The 18,464-nt window shown below is 41.7% G+C and overlaps 1 protein-coding gene across 10 annotated transcripts in view; it reads left to right on the forward strand.

The window, feature by feature from the left end:
- The window catches only part of AP1G1 (adaptor related protein complex 1 subunit gamma 1), a 56,633-nt gene that overhangs the window by 6,598 nt on the left and 31,571 nt on the right, over nt 1-18,464 (forward strand). For 8 of the 10 annotated variants that reach the window (XM_075715597.1, XM_075715592.1, XM_075715599.1 and 5 more), the window contains exons 2-3: nt 11,374-11,577; nt 15,773-15,897. In XM_075715597.1, the coding sequence (XP_075571712.1) occupies nt 11,377-11,577; nt 15,773-15,897 (326 nt within the window). In that variant the 5' untranslated portion in view covers nt 11,374-11,376. Of the gene's footprint in view, nt 1-7,100; nt 7,135-11,373; nt 11,578-15,772; nt 15,898-16,586; nt 16,689-18,464 lie in introns of those variants that run through there. The other 2 variants (XM_075715594.1, XM_075715601.1) reach the window with 2 other exon arrangements.

The following is an 18,464-nucleotide window of genomic DNA, read 5'->3' on the forward strand; positions in this document are numbered from 1 at the left end:
AGGAATTTTCTTGGGGGGTGGGAGTGAAACTGAGATTCTGTGTGACTTTATCAAGTCTTGTGGTATCTGCACAAAACCTGGTTTGTTTATTCAGATGGCTTGGATTTAGGATGAATAGCTTTCCTGACCCCTACAAACTGTGGACCTTTGCTTGATGACCAAGGGACATATGCTGCTAACCTTAGAGCTCTCAGAGAGATTAACAGGCAGGACATGAAAAATAACTGCTTAGGCATCCCCAGCTCCTTCATTCAGATGTTTGAGCTGCACATGCAGCTGTATTTCTTTAATTAAGTAGTAGTATCTGCCCCAGCAGTCCCTGTTGGGTTGGCTTCTCCCAGTTTTGTAGTTGTTTACTGAGTAGACCTTGTGTCAATACCATCTTGATGCTTGTCACCTGATATAGTCAGGGATCTAAGAGCTGCAATTAAAGTTCTTGTGGGCAGCGCATGGCTCTTCAGGTATATGTATTCTGTAGATGCCTCTATAGGAGTAGTAGGAAGCCATTGTGTGGGTTGTAGCAAAATGGACCATATTTGTTTCAGCGTGCTGCTGCTTGGGATAATGCTGCAGTAACAGAGGCATGTAAGCTGTTATGCCTGCAGAATCCCAGGGCAGTCAGTATTACCTGTGCTGTGTAGGTGGGAACTGAGGCAGTGAGAATTGATTTGCTGGTGGTTATGTGGAAGCAATGTCTGACTATGTCTTTCAAATGTGACAAAGTGTCTGAGAGATCCAGTAAAAAGGAAGAGCTGCTTAGTATTTGAAGTTTTTTTGTGTTATGTTCCTAAGCAAATTTCTTGATCTATTTTCCTTTCTGTATTCTTCTCAATTGGTGTTCATAATTCATTTTCTCAGTACCTCAGCATGGATGAGATGCTTTTTTTTTTTTTAAAATGTTTCAGTGACACCTAAAGACCATGTGCCTGGGTTGGACTGTGGCTTGTTGCCCAGTATAGGAATATGATATATAGCAGAGGCGTACACTAGAAGTCAGACTGATAAGCAATGTGTAAAGAAAAAAAATCATAGCAAAAAAAAAAAATCCACATTATTTACATCAGTGCTTTCTATGGAAAAAACCTAAAAAAAAAGCTTACTGGGATTCTCATGTTGAAATCTGTGAGAAATAATCTCAAACTGAAGTGTCACAAGAACAACTCTTGGAACAAATAGGTAAACTTAGTAATAAATTGCTGATAGAAAGTAAAGTTCACCAGTATCTCTGAAGGAACTCAAAATTGTTCAACTTGTAAATCTGATATGTCACTATCTTAATCAATACTTTATTTACAACAAGAGTAGATGGTAGTTTGTGTGATGCCAGTTTTTTAAAAGGGTTCCAGGAGAGGACCCAGGAACTGCATGGTTCTTGACAAGTTCTTAGTAAATGAGTAAACCTCATCTGGATTATAAAATTGTTGGATTTTTCAGAAATCTTGACAGAGCCTCTAACCAAAGGTTTTTTATTGCATTATAGCACAGTTTTTCAGGGGAGATCTTACTGTGAATTAATAACTAGGTAAGGAAGAAAGAAGAGTGACCAGACAATGATAGAAAATCTGTCTGCTTTTGTAATAGGAAGAGGTTATTGAGAGACAGTCTGCAAAACTGCCATTGAGTGTGTTCGTAAAGTGATCTGGAGAAGAGAGGTGAATAGTGAGGTAACAGTTTCATCCTAAAGCTGTGGAAGGACTTTGTGATACTAAGGAAGTACGCAATAAGATGGTAAAATGAATTATTTGTCCATAAATGCAAAGCAATGCCTATGCTGAAAATGACTATAAAGATAAATACACAGTGAAAGGCTCTAAATAAGTTGCCACTTAAGCCGGAGGTGTTAGAGCTATCTGTAGGATCTTTATAAAAAGTGCCAGGTCAACAGCAGCCAAACAAGCAAAGTGAGTTTAAACATTTTTAACTTTCTAAGTGCAAAGAAAAAAACAACTTTCTATGTAAACTCATGGTGCGCCCATTGCTTGAATACTTTTTATAGGTCTACTTTTTGGTTTGTTTTTTTTTTTTTTTTTAAAAAAAGTGGCATTCTGAGAGGTAGAGAGCAATATGAAGGAATTGTGCAATGGCTCCATACACGAGGAGGTTAGAGTAGGACTTTACTGCCTAGAAAGGGAGGTGGCTGAGGGGTAGATCCAATTAAAGGCTGTAAAATCACAGATGACATAAAATCAATTAATAGGTGATGTGTACTTACTTTCTTACAGTGTAAGAATTTCATTTAGTATGCCTTACTTGGTCAGACAGCAGGTTTACAGCAGAAGATAATTTTTCCTGGAATTTATAGTTAAACTGTGCAAATTATTACCATGGGAGTAATGGGAAATGGGAAAAAGGTTGGACGCTTTCAAAAAGTGAATAGATAAACCCATACATCTGTGGAGAGGTGCTGTGCAGAAAGATACTGTCTGTGGGTCAGGAAGTCCCCTAAGTTGCAGCAAACCTTGGAAGCAGGGAAGGTACTGAGGAGATGTGCTTTCTCTGTTACTTCTGCTGTACACCCGCTACTTCCCATCCTGAGACAGGATATGGGGTTAGATCAGTTCTGTGCCTTCCCTGGCACGGCGGCTGCTGTTCTCTGCCATGTCCCCTTTAGGCCCTGTGGTGCATCAATACAGGACAACAGATGATCATGCAGTCTGTTAGTGAGAAAGCTCTCACTGTATTATTTAAATTGTTTGGATGTTCGCATATTGTGTCGTGCGAACAGTCATGCTTAACCAAATCAGCAGGAATTACCCAAGGTGTATCACATTAAAGGTCTGTTGGCATTATGATAGGCTTTGGAATAGTTCATAATAGGTAAATGTTAATCTGTTCTGGAATGTTTCTAAATTTAAGTGTTCTCATGTCCAAAGCTTCTTCACACCTTACTGCTTACACTTACTTGAAATGTCTGAAACTTAAAAATGAGATGAGATTTCCAGTGTGTCAGCATGCAAAAGAATCTTAAAGCTGCTGAAGGCAGAAATCAAATATCTAATGTAAAAATTTCTTGGTAGTAAGAGAACACTTTCTTGTAGAGGGGAAGAAAAGCCAACCTGGTATGTTGCATGGGGATTACTGTGCACTGAAATGCTAGAAGAGCGTGTGCACAGGAACGGAGCTCAAGCCCCAAGGAATAAGCAGGTGAAGTGACTTGTGAGGGGGAGACACTATTTTATATGGATGGGTGCGAAACTTTTTTTATGGGAAGAATTCAATGGTACATTTTTTTAAAAAGCTGAATGATTTAATATTGATTAAAAAAAAACAAACCCAAAGACTGAGTATGGGGTTGCAGCACAAGGACAGAAGTTCTGAATGTTGGAAAATAAATCATAGCTTTGTCTTGCCCTTCATGTTGCCCTCCATCAGAGCAGTTGTGAATTGTTCTTGCCAGGCAGGAAGTGTGTGTGAGATATAATTGCTCTTAGGAAGTAGTTCAGATTGGACTGTGTCTGTAGTAACTGCCTGTTAGTGTGTTACACAGACAAAACCAGGAGGTAGCCTCATAATTTGGCTATCATCTGATTATGAGTCTTATTCTTTAATTCTTTGCTGTCCGAAATGCTGATTTCTGCTTGCTTTCCTGTGGTTGTGATGAGGAGGAAAAATAATCTTTACAGTATGGCTTGCTGATTATTTATGCAAGGGCATTTGTAAACGCAGACCACTCATTTTGTTCAGTGGCTGGATGATGTTAGGGTGAAATCATATTTGATCTTCAGTGTTTGCTTTCATTTTGCCTGCCCTCTCAGGTAGCAAGTCCTGCCTAAACATTGGTGAAGGATGCAAGATAAATGTTCATAAAAAGCTGCACTTAGAATATATGGTAACTTCATTCAGTGCTGTTTTCCCATTGACTAAAACAGTTTAGGCAGTCCGTCCTGTTACTTTCTGGTGTCCAGGGCCGAACTTGCTGAAGCCCTCTACGGGCATACCTACAGAATGTTTTGGTCCCATGGCAAGGAAAGCAGTGTGAGTGTACAAGTCACAGGCTGAAGATACCAGTGTTCAGCCGTTTATAAAACCTTCAAATATAGAGTGGGAACAAAAGGACTTGTGATATCAAAGCAAGTTACTGCCAAACTTCGGTTTGTTTGCAGACTATGTATTAGTGTTTCAAAAAGTTTCCAAAGAATTCTTTCTTTAAAATAAAAAAGGCAGTCATGGTTTTAACTTGTAATAGACACTGCCTAGCTTCTCAGGAACATTAAAGTTTTAGATCGACTTAACTAGGGTGCAGAACTGTAGCCTAAGTTTGGTTTACTGCTGGAGGGAACACTTCACCTCTTTCCCACTCCATCTCTGGTCTCCAGAAGCTGTATGTTCTTGCTGACACCTTTATGTCCGTGCAAGCCAAACTATGTGTCTGCACTGCTCTTCTTGGGAGGAAAGTAGCAAGCTGGTTTTCAGATGTACGGGTTGCACTGTCCCAGGAATGCCATTGTCAGTACAATGGAAGGACTGGAACCACCTCTTTCAGCGTGAGCCTGCATGTGGGTCATCTTAGTGATTATGAAATTATTGCCTATAGGCTGCAGAGGAATACTCTTGCAGTAGTGCTTTTATTTTTTTAGCTTCTTGCAATTCTCCAACAAGAGCATGGCTTATCAAAATCAGTTTAGAACCATGTGATATGTGTGTGTAGGAGGCGAGTCCAGGCTTAAAAATTAGGGACTTTAAGCAGACTGTTGCCACCCAGGAAAGAGATTTTTGGGTTTATGATACTGTTATGTGAAAAACACAAGCTGAGCACTTTGTAGCAATCAGAACCCCAGACTGAGTGTTACTAATTATTAGGAGAATCATAGAGTGCTTTGGGTTGGAAGGGACCTTTAGAGGTCATCTAGCTCAACCCCCAAAATAATAGGGGACAAAATAGAAGACATCTTATATGAATAAATCAATGGCACATCTACCTCTTAAATGCTGCACGCAACATTTTGCTTCTCCTCTCCCCCTTCGGAAAGGATGCAGGAGAATTGTAGAATGCGCAGGCAAGGCAACAAAGGTAATCCGTCATGGAAGGGCTTGGATGTGAGGCTGTGTTTTCCAGACTGGGGAGGATGAGGAAGGGATAACAATGCAAGTGTGTAGAATAATTGGGAGCATCAGTGGAAACAAGCAGTTGGAAATGCAGAACAAAAGTAGTAGCTGGGTCTCCATATGTCATGCATTGAAGTCCTGGAACTCAAGTTGTGTCCTGCAGAATATTGTTGAGTCTAGAAGTTTACCTGGGTTCCAAATAAAACCAGAGTGGTTTTTATTTCTGGCTTTGGAAGTTCTTGGGCCACAAATTATTGAAGACTGCAAGAGAATTCTGAGGAAGTATTGTTACATGCTTGCCCTGTTCTTACACTCTTTCCTAGGCATCTGCTGTCGGCAGAGGCAGGGTACTGAATGGGATGCAGCTTTGATCAGACCTGGTATGGCCATTTCTGATCTGTTTTCTGCCGCCTTTGCCCATTTAGGACAGTGAAGGGCTGGCAGCTGATGTTCTTCATGTAAATTAGTAGGTTAAGTTGAAGACTGCTATAGCAATGAGGGGTCAACTTGAATTAATTAAGAATAGCTTTTATAGGAGATTGAGATGACTTCCAATATGATAGGTGGTGTTATAAGGATTCATGGAATTTGGGAGGGGCTTGTATCCTACCTTATTGCAGAATAATTTCTTAGGCAGACAAGCCTTGTACCTTAAGTTTTATTCAGAGTTTCAGCTGTGAAGGCAGGCTCTAAGGGTAGGCTTATGCAAACAAGTTCTTGGGTTATGTAGTAGGGTGTAATTAGTAGCAAGTTAACAAGTCTCCAATGATAGCACGCAGTTAATCTGTGTTTGTCCCTTTTCACTACGAGTAAATTATCGCAGAGTAAAGCAATGCAACCAGACAACAGCTAGGAAACAACAGTACATTCTGTATTGGAAGTCTAGCTTGCAATAATTAACTCTTGCCCATTTACCTTAATTTTACATGCCATTTCAATCCATGTTTTCAGTTGTTTTCCTTTTTTTTTTTTTTTTAATAGTTCCAAGTTGCTCATTCTGAAATTTCCCAAGCAAGCTATTAATCAGAGGCTTTTTGCAGGATTTCAGGAAAGTATTTTGTTCTCTTAGGGTAGGAAAAGTATTTTATCATGTGTGGATGGGGGGATGCAGCAGGAAATGGTTAGAATTAAACTATGTTTTATTTGAAAAGCTTTGAAACCTTCATGCTTGTGGCTGACTTCCTGTACGAGTGCTGGGGAGTTGTCCTTGTGTTTTGAGGATGTGTATTTGTTGCACTGGTGAAAATAATCTTCCAATTTGGCCACATAATATTTGCAAAAAAGATCTGTATGTGCGCCTTTGAGACTTGCACTTCAGCATCTGAAATCTCCAGAGACTCTGTACAGTAGGTGTGTCTCAATGTACTGCCCCTAATGCTCTGCAGGGTTTTAAGGTTCTGTTTGTTGTGATCCTACAATCTTTGCTGCTGAAAGACCACAGTTTTACCACTATCACTTGTACTGTTAGCTGAAGAGCAGCAGCCTGCGTTAAGGGTTTAAAGACTCCATCTAACTAAAGGCTTCCCCATATGCATGTAGATATGATGCTGTGTGAGGAAGATCTTTTCAGTGTAGGAACATCACAAGCTGCATTAAAAGAACATGACTGCCACATTCAAAGGCCTCATTTATTGCATGTTCAAATATTGTTCTGGGGACAAATTTCTTACTTTCCTTTGACCATTTCTGTGATGCTTGTTAGTGCAGCACCTGAATGCATAGTAAGCATTAATTTATTCATATCACAGTAATGTGAGGAAGTGTTATAAATTCACATGGAGAGGCAAGGCAAGGCTAAGGATTAACATGTCCAATAATCTTGATACTACACATGTCACCATTTTGGGGCAGAGTTTCCTTATGCAGAAAGAACATCTCTACTATTCCATTTTCAAAATTGAATGTTTTGTGTCTCTGTAAATTCCAGCTTTCTAGATATGAAGATGGGGAACTGGAATATTGAGGGGTCTACATGGTTTGACTGAAGAGACTTCGTGTTATGTATGAATTCTGTAGGAGACCAGATTTATAATCCAGACCTATAGAGCTGCATTCAGCTGTCTTACTGTGAGGCCACCTTTATTCATTGTACGTTCATCTCTCTGCTTTTCTGCAGCAAACAAGTCCTCTGCTAACTCTGTATGCTTCCAAGCCTCTCTGTTCTGTAGTGTCATGCAAGCCAGTTAGCGCAGCAACTGAACGCACATCATCTTCTGATAGGGCAGTACTTACAACGTATGACACACTGTTTTGGGAGGACGGTGACCCAGACAAAATCTGTAGCAGACTGCCATGGCAACTTTTTACAAGTTGGTGTGACATTATCTGTTTCCAGAATGGCTTAGTTATAGTCGCAGTCTAGTGTGGGTGAAAGAAGACTGTAGAGATGCTTGCATAGTCTGATCTCCCAGAAAGTCAAAAATCTGCTTTGGTGAGCATGAACTAAAAAGTTCAACTGTTGAACATAATTGTAAAGTTCAGCTTTTGTTTGAGAGCCCTTTTCCTCTTGAGGAATACTCAGAAGACTGAATTGCTCTCTACGTCAGATGGCTCCATCAGTATTCCATCTGGTGAAGTGAAACTACTTGGAGTTCCTGTAGAATACACTTCTCTTGCACACTTTTTCATACCAGTGCCACCAGACAGTAGTGTGACAGAATCATCAAATCACAGAATGGTTTGGGTTGGAAGGGACCTTAAAGATCATGTAGTCCAACCCCCTCTGCCATGGGCAGGGCCGCCTTCCACTAGACCGAGTTGCTCAAAGCCTTATCCAACCCGGCCTTGAACACTTCCAAGGATAGGGCATCTACAGCTTCTCTGGGCAACCTGTTCCAGTGCCTCACTACCCTCTTAGTGAAGAATTTATTCCTTATATCTAATCTAAACCTACCCTCTTTTAGTTTAAAGCCACTATTTCTTGTGCTATCACTACATGCCCTTGTAAAAAGTCCCTCTCCAGCTTTCTTATAAGCCCCCTTTGTATAGTGAAAAGCTGCTATAAGGTTTCCCTGGAGCCTTCTTTTCTCCAGGCTGAACAACCCTAACTCTCTCAGCCTATCTTCATAAGAGAGGTACTCCAGCCCTCTGATGATCTTCGTGGCCTCCTCTGGACTCGCTCCAGTAGGTCCATGTCCTTCTTATGTTGGGGGCCCCAGAGCTGAATGCAGTGCTCCAGGTGGGGCCTCGTGGGAGTGGGATAGAGGGGGAGAATCACCTCCCTCGACCTGCTGGTCCTGCTTCTTTTGATGCAGCCCAGGACACAGTTGGCTTTCTGGCCTGCAAGCGCACATTGCCAGGTCATGTTGAGCTGCTCATCAACCAACACACCCAAGTCCTTCTCCTCTGGGCTGCTCTCAGTCCATTCTCTGCCCAGCCTGTATTTGTGCCTGGCATTGCCCCAACCCATGTGCAGGACCTTGCACTTGGCCTTATTGAACTTCATGAGGTTCACGTGCGCCCACCTCTCAAGCCTGTCAGGGTCCCTCTGGATGGCATCCCTTCCCTCCAGTGTGTTGACCACACCACACAGTTTGGTGTCATTGGCAAACTTGCTGAGAGTACACTCAATCCCACTGTCCATGTCACTGACAAAGATGTAAGCAGCACCAGTCCCACTACAAACCCCTGAGGAACATCTTTTGTCACTGGTCTCCACGTGGACATCAAGCTATTGGCTGCAACTCTTTGAGTGCAACCATCCAGCCAATTCTTTATGCACCAAGTGGTCCATCTGTCAAATCCATTTGTCTCCAATTTAGAGACAAGGATGTCATGTGGGACAGCGTCAAATGCTTTGCACAAGTCCAGGTAGATGATGTCAGTTGCTCTTCCCTTATCCACCAATACTGTAACCCTGTCATAGAAGGCCACCAGATTTGTCAAGCGTGATTTGCCTTTACTGAAGCCGTGTTGGCTGTCACCAATCACCTCTGTTCTCCATATGCCTTAGCATAGTTTCCAGGAGGATTTGCTCCCTGATCTTCTGGGCACAGAGGTGAGACTGACTGGCCTGTGGTTCCCCGGGTCTTCCTTTTTTCGCTTTTTAAAAATGGGGCTTTTGTTTCCCCTTTTCCAGTCAGTGGGAACTTCACCAAACTGCCACAGCTTCTCAAATGTGATGGATAGTGGCTTAGCAATTTCATCCACCAGTTACCTCGGGACCTGCAGGTGTATCTCATCAGGACCCATGGACTTGTGCACCTTCAGGTTCCTTAGATGGTCTCGAACCTGATCATCTTCTACAGTGGCCAGTTCTTCATCCTCCCAGTCCCTGCCTTTGCCTTCTGTGACTTGGTGTGTCTTGAGCACTTGCCACTGAAGACTGAGGCAAGAAAGTCATGGAGTACCTCAGCCTTCTCCATATCCTGAGTAACCAGGTCTCCCATTTCCTTCCAGAGGGGGTCCACATTTTCCCTAGTCTTCCTTTTATCACTGACATACCTATAGAAGCTTCTCTTGTTGCCCTTGACATCCCTAACCAGATTTATTTCTGTGAGGGCTATAGCTTTCCTAACCTGATCCCTGTCTGCTTGGATAATTTCTGTATGTTCCTCCCAGGCTACCTGTCCTTGCTTCCACCCTCTGTAGGCTTCCTTTTTGTGTTTGAGTTTGTCCAGGAGCTCGTCGTTCATCCATGCAGGCCTCCTGGTGGTTTTGCCTGACTTCTTCTTTGTTGGGATGCACCGCTCCTGAGCTTGGAGGAGGTGATCCTTAAATATTGACCAGGTTTCTTGGGCCCCTCTTCCCTCCAGGGCTTTATCCCATGGTACTCTACCAAGCAGATCCCTGAAGAGGCCAAAGTCTGCTTTCCTGAAGTCCAGGGTAGTGAGCCTGCTGTGCGCCCTCCTTGGTGCCCTAAGGATCTTGAACTCCACCATTTCATGGTCACTGCAGCCAAGGCTGCCCTTGAGCTTCACATTTCCCACTAGCCCCTCCTTGTTGGTGAGAACAAGGTCCAGCATAGCACCTCTCCTTGTTGGCTCCTCTGTGACTTGGAGAAGGAAGTTATCAACGCGTTCCAGGAACCTCCTGGATTACTTATGCCCTGCTGTGTTGTCCCTTCAACAGGTATCTAGGTGGTTGAACTCCCACATGAGGACCAGGGCTTATGAACATGAGGCTGCTCCTATCTGTCTATAGAGGGCCTCATCTGCTTGGTCTTCCTGGTCGGGTGGCCTGTAGCAGACCCCAACTATAATGTCACCTGTCCCTGCCCTCCCTTTAATCCTGACCCATAAGATCTTGGTTGGCTCCTCATCCATCCCCAGGTGGAGCTCCATGCACTCCAGCTGGTCACTGACATAGAGGGCAGCACACCCTCCTTGTCTCCCCTACCTGTCCTTCCTAAAGAGCCTGTATCCTTCCATTCCAATGCTCCAGTCAGAGGAACCATCCCACCATGTCTTCGTGATGTCAATAAAATCATAGCCCTGCAGGTGTGTGCATGTCTAACTCCTCTTGTTTCTTCTCCACGCTACATGCGTTTGCATAGAGGCATTTAAGTTGGGCCCCTGATGAAGCTGATTGGAGTAGCTGGAATTCCTTTGTGCTGTTCTTCAGGTGCTCTCCTGCTGACCTGTAATCCTTCTCCAGGCTCTGAGCATCTATTGCTGGCACTGGCATCAAACTGGTAGGAGTGGGATGGATTGAGGTTCCCCTCCCCTGGCAACTTTAGTTTAGGATTTTGTGTTTTAGAAAGGATTGTTCTGTTTGGTGGGGAAAGTGTCAACTTGATTTTTTTTTAAAGGATTCTCTGAAATATCCACACAGCTAGGATTGCTCTTCCATCTACTTTTTCTGCTGACTTCCATGCCTCTAAGAAGGAAGTGTGTATGGCACAAGTTTGCAGGATTTATGAAGCATGTCTATCTGAAACACTTGTATGAAAACTTGTGCAAGTTATTAAACAGCATTGCTGTTTGTAAAGGATTTCTGTCCCAAGTTGTCATGATTTTGTGATCAACTTTCTTTGGAGCCTGACTTTTCTGGAGAGAGGCAGATGATGTGGATAAGAAAGCATACCTTGCAGAGTGCCGTTTCTGGCTGTTTCAGGTGGGGAGTCATGTTATGTTCACCTGACAGCTAGCTCAAAGCACAGCAATTCCTGTTTCTAATGTTCTGAAAAAGCGAATGTGAGGTACAACGAATTCCTCTGGTTTTCAAGTTTGCTTTTAACCATGCTACTGAAGCAGTCTGCATTTTTTTAAATTATTCTACTTATGTAATTGTAGGGTGGGAAAGAAAAAAATATGTGAAAGTATGAGACCATTGTGAAGCCTTTAGGTACAGTACAAGGTTTACAGATCTCTTTTTTTTTTCTCCCAGAGGATGCCAGCCCCCATCAGACTGCGGGAGTTGATCCGGACCATCCGGACAGCAAGAACCCAGGCAGAAGAGCGTGAGATGATCCAAAAGGAATGTGCTGCTATCCGGTCATCCTTCCGAGAGGAAGATAACACATACCGATGCAGAAATGTGGCAAAGCTGCTGTATATGCACATGCTGGGATACCCCGCACACTTTGGACAGGTAGGTCGGAGTTCAATGCTTGCTGTGGTATATGCATATGCCAGTCTGCTTTGTATGTTTTGGGCGCATTGACTTGTTCAGGGCATTCCTAGCTCCACTTTTGCTGTCTGCTCTTTGGGATGTTTTGAGGTCCATCTTCACATATGTCTGAACCTACATTAGTTAGTTTTGACTTTGTTAGTGAGATCTGCTGTTTGGAGACTTACATATTTTGTTATGAAACTTAGGGTTAGTCTGCTTTTGCCAGACTGTGTGCTCCTCACCACCCATGTTTCTGCAGAGCAGTAGTTCTTAAACCGCAGTCCAGTACATATGGGTATTTCTAGATGTGTTCAAAAGAGCATTTTGGAGTTCTGTGTCTGATGGAAAATACCAGATGCTTCAAAGGAATTTTTATACCCTTTTCCTTCTAAAGCAATCTATTCTAGGCAGATAAGAGCTGGTCTGTTCCCAGCAGTAAGAAATTGGTGTTCCTTATCCCAGTCTTAGTGAGGTGACTTGGAGAGTGCTGGTATGAGTTTTCCATCTCTTGGCTTATTTTTGATGTGCTATTTTTGACACAGGTAGATTGTGGAAAGGGGAGACAGGAAGACTGGAGTGCTTGATCTACAAGATGTTCTTCAGGTTGAGCGTTGCTTAGTCTTTGGGGCATAGTCTGCTTTGCTTGGAAGTCAGTAAGTGTCCTGTTAGTAGTAATCTAACCTAGGCCTTCCATAAAGCTAAATAAAAAGTCAGTCAAATTGTTGTATCCCTTAAAGTAGCTTCATCTCTTGGGAGTCTGTCCATTCATGATTGGATTTACTAATCCTGACATGTCTCACTGAAACAGTAAACTCAAACCACTGAAATCAAATTCCCTAGTGTTAGGGAGTGAGTCTGGGCTGTGCTATGGCATATAAAGTACATCATCTTCTGCATTGTTGGATTCTTCTCACAGGATAATGAGTTGTTGCATAAGAGCAAGTGAATTTGTGTATTATCCTGTTCTTAACACTTACATAGCCAGGCTCCCTGGTCCAAGAGAGAAACTTCCCGTCACAAAAATTAAGGCTAAGTATCTTAGAGCTGTAAGAAGAATGAAAAGTGTTACAGATAAGTGTCATCTAGCATTTCTACATTTGACCTATGTTAGGAGTATGTTTAAATTTTATTGGGATTATTTTATCTTGTTACTCAAGTATTTAATCCCATATATGGAAGATTAGACCAGATACCTGATAATTTTTTAGTTTCTGCTTTGGTCAGTAATGATAAATTACCTCTTCACTCTTAGTGGAAGAAGGATAAAGCAGACTATTCAATATCTATTATTGCCAGGGTTGCTACATCTCAAACAGAAGCGTCTATGCTGACTATTTTGGGAACAGAGTACTTCATTAGATGGCCTCAGTTCTCATGTAGTTTATCAGCTGTGCTTTCAGGAAGGTATAGGGCCCAAGGCTGAGAAGGGATTTTAACAAGTATTCTCCAAGTGAGTAAGTTGCAGACCTTTGTACATCCTCAGTGCTTATAACTGGAAGGAATCTTTCAAAGGCTAATGTTGTGTAGGTGGACTATAGTTGCATGAGTTGGGGACCTGCTGAAGGCACATGCTGTTCCAGCAGTGGAGTCTTGTAGATAGACAGGAAGTTTCTGAGAGTGACAGGATAAATACACAGGAAATATGTCTTGGTGAAAAACAGGAGAGTGCCACAGGCTGTGTTTAGGCAGTCTCTCTTAAAGATGTAAGCAGACATCTGACTTCAGCTAACAGTGTGGATGGTGTAACCAATAATAAAATAGAATTTAGCGAAGGTGTCAGAAGTAGTGGATGGTTGATCTGCTTATTTCCAAGCCAGGGGTCCTCAACTTTGACTCAGGATATCTTGTCAGAAATATGAGCATGAGCACCGTATTTAGCCAGTGCATGCTGAGATGCACTGGATGGCAAGCTGTCTCTTGAGTGTGTGCAGAGGCCATTCGTGCAAGTTTAGAAGGTGTCAGGCAGCCTGGACAAATGATCAAATAACATTATTATTACTATTATTTATTGTTGTTACTTCTACTTGCAAAAAAATTCAGGTGGAAGAGACTATGTCAGTAAAAACTTGGGTAAGTTGTAGTCTGGCTCTATGCCTGTATCTTGTCTGGCTTTACTAATGTATCTGTTTACTGGTGTAGCAGATTTTAATTGTTCCTTTGAATGAAATGGATATAATGGTATCAAGATTTCTTCTACTAATTAGACCTAGTAAGAGTTTCAGCTGATCATGTTTCTCAGTATTGCTGTGCGTGAAGCTAGTTTGCATGTATTTGTATTCACATGAAACAAGAACTCATCAGCCTTTCATGGAGTAAATTTCAATAATATCTTTCAAATTCAAAAGTACTAGAAATATATCTTACAGTATCTGTAGCAGCCATTAGTTTCCTTCTGCTTTTTCTTAGTCATTAGTCTTGTGCCTTTGTTGGCTCTTACACTGTAGCTTAGATGTCATCAATTCTACACTGCATTTTTGCAAAGGGTTGCATAAGAAACTATCTTGTAAACCTGGGGAAGAAAGTAAGTTGGTTCAGAGGTGCGTTATTCACTGCTCACGGCAGGAGGGTTGGGCTAGATGACCTCTAAAGGTCCCTTCCAACCCAAAGCATTCTATGATTCTATTCTATGATTCTATTCTCTTACAGAAAGCACTGGAAAGATAGGAGCTTGACACCTAGTGTTCTGTACCTTATCCCTGGTTGATCTTGCCCATTTGTGCGAGTTCAGTTATCTTTGTGGATGACTGATCTTATTGTTCAGAGGTGTTTATTCTAGGTTTTCAGCCCCTTTAAACCTAGCAAACTGAACTTGCTTTCTTTCAAGCTTTTTCTTATCAGTTTGCCACCCTCCACTAGCTGGGTGTTCATATGTGACAACTTCTTGCATAGTTGAGCTGTATGTTCTGCTGCTGTGCAGTTGTGAGAACTTGTCAGTGGCTAGGCCATAGCACTTACTTTTTCTGGCACTTCAACTTTAATTTTCTTATCAGTATCCTGTACAACTTTACCCTCCTGATGTGTGTGTGTGCTTCTTTGCATCTCACCTGTGTCTGTTGCCCTGTTCAAGCTTCCCTATAGCTAGGGACCATGAGAAACTTTTTGCCTGTGCATGCCCCCTTTACTTCCTTTAAAATGGATCTGTTGCAAGCTTTGTCTGACCCCTCCTTAAACCCATTGTGTATGCTTACTTACTGCCCCAGCTAATTTGTAAAACAGATTTAGGGGATGTGTTTGTGAGGGACAGGTCTCTTACTCGTTTTGAGAAGCCATTTCTGCTACTTCCTGTCTGAAAAGTAGAGATTGATTATACTTGATTACTTATCTGTTAGAGAAAAATATTTTAGTGCATATTCATGTCAGAATATCTCTGTGGTTGATGCCTTTTTTTGCAGTAAGAAAGTGTTAAGTTTCAAAATGGGTTAGCAATTAAATTCTTAATCAGCTGAGTGTGAGTGGCAGCTATGCAAGTTATTGTAGGGATTTCCTTTATGCTATCGAACACAGTTGACCTTTCTACATGGTGAAAGGGAAGTTTGTAGTGGCTACAATGCATATGATTTTAGTCAAACTTCGGGTGTTCAAATAGAGATTACAGAGCGGCACGAAAACTTAAGTGTCTCTGACTGTATCTGAGGTTTTCCTAGCTAGCAAGTTAGTTACAGATCACAAACAAAAACTGGTTTTTGACAACTTAACTTACAGTGCATTGATCCTCTCTCTGGTAGATCCATGGACCCATTTAAGCCTGGTTCAGAAGTGTCCAGTGCATATCACACATGACACATCATCTAGATTTCCAGATCTTTACTATTTTGTTTTTAAGGATGGATCTCTTGTCTCTATAAATATGTTATCTTTTACTTTTGTGATCTGACATAAACGCACATATCTGGTATATCTGAGGTCATGGAAGGCCAACAGTGTCTGGCTACTTCAAGATGCAGGAGCTGCTAATGACTTTCCTGCTGGCTTGCTGGGAGCTTTGGGCCGGTCATTTAACCTTTCTTGTGTTTTCCACATCACCAAAATGGGAATAAAATATACTTTTAAAAATGCATTCTGAGACACCTAAATAAGTAAACAACAAAATTCAAACTGTTTCTTCTCTAGCTAAGTAGTTTAAGCTAATTCTGTCTTTTTTTTTTTTTCCTTTTTTTCCTTTTTTTTTTTCCAGTTGGAGTGCCTCAAGCTCATTGCCTCTCAGAAATTCACAGACAAGCGCATTGGGTATTTAGGTGCCATGTTGCTGCTGGATGAGAGACAGGATGTCCATCTTCTTATGACCAATTGCATCAAGAAGTAAGGGTACCACCTCTCTCTCCATCAACACATGCTTTGAGGTTTCAGGATCTGAAAGTACACTCCTGACAGTGATATTTTGAGTACTTTAGGTTTTTTTCCCTTGTGTTAGAAAACTGGTATCTTCAATTTGTTGTATGCTGTTGACCATACAAGACCGTTCTAGTATTGTACTGTATTGGATGATCCTGTCTAGCTTCCTTAGAGGGAAGAGAATATAAAATTGCATTGGTCCTGAAGAGGTGTACGTGGCAAACAACACTTCATGTAACTACTGTTACAGAATGGTAGTAGGTGTTTCTGGAGGTCATGTTAAGATAAATAAAATCAGGAAGATGAAATTAACCACAGTAAGCTGCTCAGCCAGTGCAGAAGGCCTCTAATTGTTGTAAAGAACTCTCTTCCATTTCTGTAAATTAGTTATCTTCCAGCTTGCAGTAGGAAAGAGCCAGGTGAGCAGTAATAACAGCGTCAGTAAAGGTCCATGCACCTTTAAAGATGATTGAATCAGGATGTTGTTATAACACTGTTAAAACTTTGTAGGCTGGACTGGCCATCATATGTCACAGTGTCATATATATTGCTGCAGCCATGTGGTCCTGTGTTTCTTTACTTGACTTCTGCTGACGAGCTCTGAAGAGTCGTCTGACTTCAAGGATCAAGGCTGTGTATCCTGCTTTCTTTTTAAGGTTGGACTAATGGTCCTGATGAATGGTTTTCCTTGGAAGCAAGGCAGCAACTTGGGATGTGCGGTCTGCTTGGCATCTTGCTGAAATCAAGATGAAGAGGGGGTGGGAAATAATATTTTTTTTTTCCACTTTTCTCTCTCAGCAAAATGCTGTTAAACTGGGACTGTTTTACATTATAGTTTAGTAGATGGTGACTGATAACATTTCCAATAACACTCCTTTTCAAGATGGATGGGAGCAGGAGTGGAACAACTGGGTTCCAGTTGATTTATCCAAATGCCTGCTTGGTTGTGTGTGGTGTGTTTTGTTTTTATTATTATTTACTTATAGAACATAAGCCTCCCAGATATTAGCAAGTAAATTATTGATCTTCAGTTAGACTGTGGCCTCAAAGTGCTTGGAAAGAAACTTGACAGAACTGCGGGCCTGAGGACCTGCTAATTTTGGATCTGGTGCCCAGGAGAGAAGAGACATTTAGCTAAAGATTTTTCATTGAAATGTCATACCTGTGAGGCTCCTCCATTAGAACCAGGCTGCTAGGTTAACACCTCTTTTGATTGTTTATGCTAAATGCATTTTTGTGGCAAGGGTGTAGTGAGTTTGAACTGGAAATGGGTCAGACTGAAGCTGGGCAAAACTAGTGGACAACTTCTCACCCACCTCAGTGGGTTGTTTATTGCTTTCTCCTTTGGCTTCTCTAGCTACCACTGTGTCTTGCTTTTATCTAGACATTAAGGTATTTGATTTATGGCATGGTCTTTCGTTATTTTATACCAAGACCTAGAATTTTGATACAAAAAGTAGTGAGCACCCTTGTGAAGCACATACTTGCTATACACATAGCTTTATATAGCTGCCAAAAATTTGTTAAAGGAAGGAAACAAAAAACCAACCCATTTAGTGGCGTGTGCTGTCTGTTCCTTCATCTGCATGTTGCCATAGCTGCTTGATGTTACAACAAGAATACTGTCTATTGCTTTTCTGCATGTTGTGCGCATTTGCTTACATACCACTCATTTCCCCTGCTCACCCATCACGCAATCGCTAGCTCACCTCCCAAACCAGGAACCATATTTTTTTGCTTTCTTCAACATTGAATCCTGGATACTGTGGTGACATGAGTACCAAATAGTCTGATGGGAGTGTAGAAATCAGTTTCAAAGGCTGTTGGTTGCCATGTGGAAGCTATATTGTCTTGTGCCTAGTGTGACATTGGTAGCTGGCCTCATGAATAGCATCTACTGTTAGGTGGTTTAACTTCTTATTGACAGCTTTTCACAGCTTCCTTAGGCATATGAATAGCTAGGATTGCTAAACAAAATTCCTGTATGGATTGTTTTCCAAGGTGTGCAAGTGATGGGGTTTGTGGTTTTTACTCAGCGTAGAGGATATTTTTACATAGATTTTTATATACTGTTTGGTTTGTAAATGCAGAAGCTAAAGCCTATCCTAGAACATGTTTAAACTGGGACAACCCACGGAGTCACTGCAGGACTGTACTTCATGTTAGGTTCTTTTCTGCATGCAAGTTCCAAAATACAACATTTTGTCTTTACTTCAGAAATTTAATGGAATTCTGTGTGGTCTTCCCTCTTCTCAGCTCAATCCCTAGATACCCACCTGATAGTTTTAACCAAGTGTTTTGTCTTTATAATTGAGGATTCTAAGTAGAAGTGGTAGCAAACCCTGTGGTACATGCACTCAAAGCTGGTGTTGCCCCTAAGTTGTGCTCCCAAATAGCTGAGAATCTGGAGAGTTCTTCTGGGCCATCTGTGGAGCTGGTTAGATAACTGTAGATATAGATGCCTTTTCTTGTGTGTTCAGGTTCTCTGTGTGCATGCTGATTGGCTTTTTTTTTGTTTGTTTTTGTTCTCCTTT

Source organism: Pelecanus crispus, chromosome 8 (genome assembly GCF_030463565.1).
Source record: "Pelecanus crispus isolate bPelCri1 chromosome 8, bPelCri1.pri, whole genome shotgun sequence".
Classification (NCBI taxonomy): domain Eukaryota; kingdom Metazoa; phylum Chordata; class Aves; order Pelecaniformes; family Pelecanidae; genus Pelecanus; species Pelecanus crispus.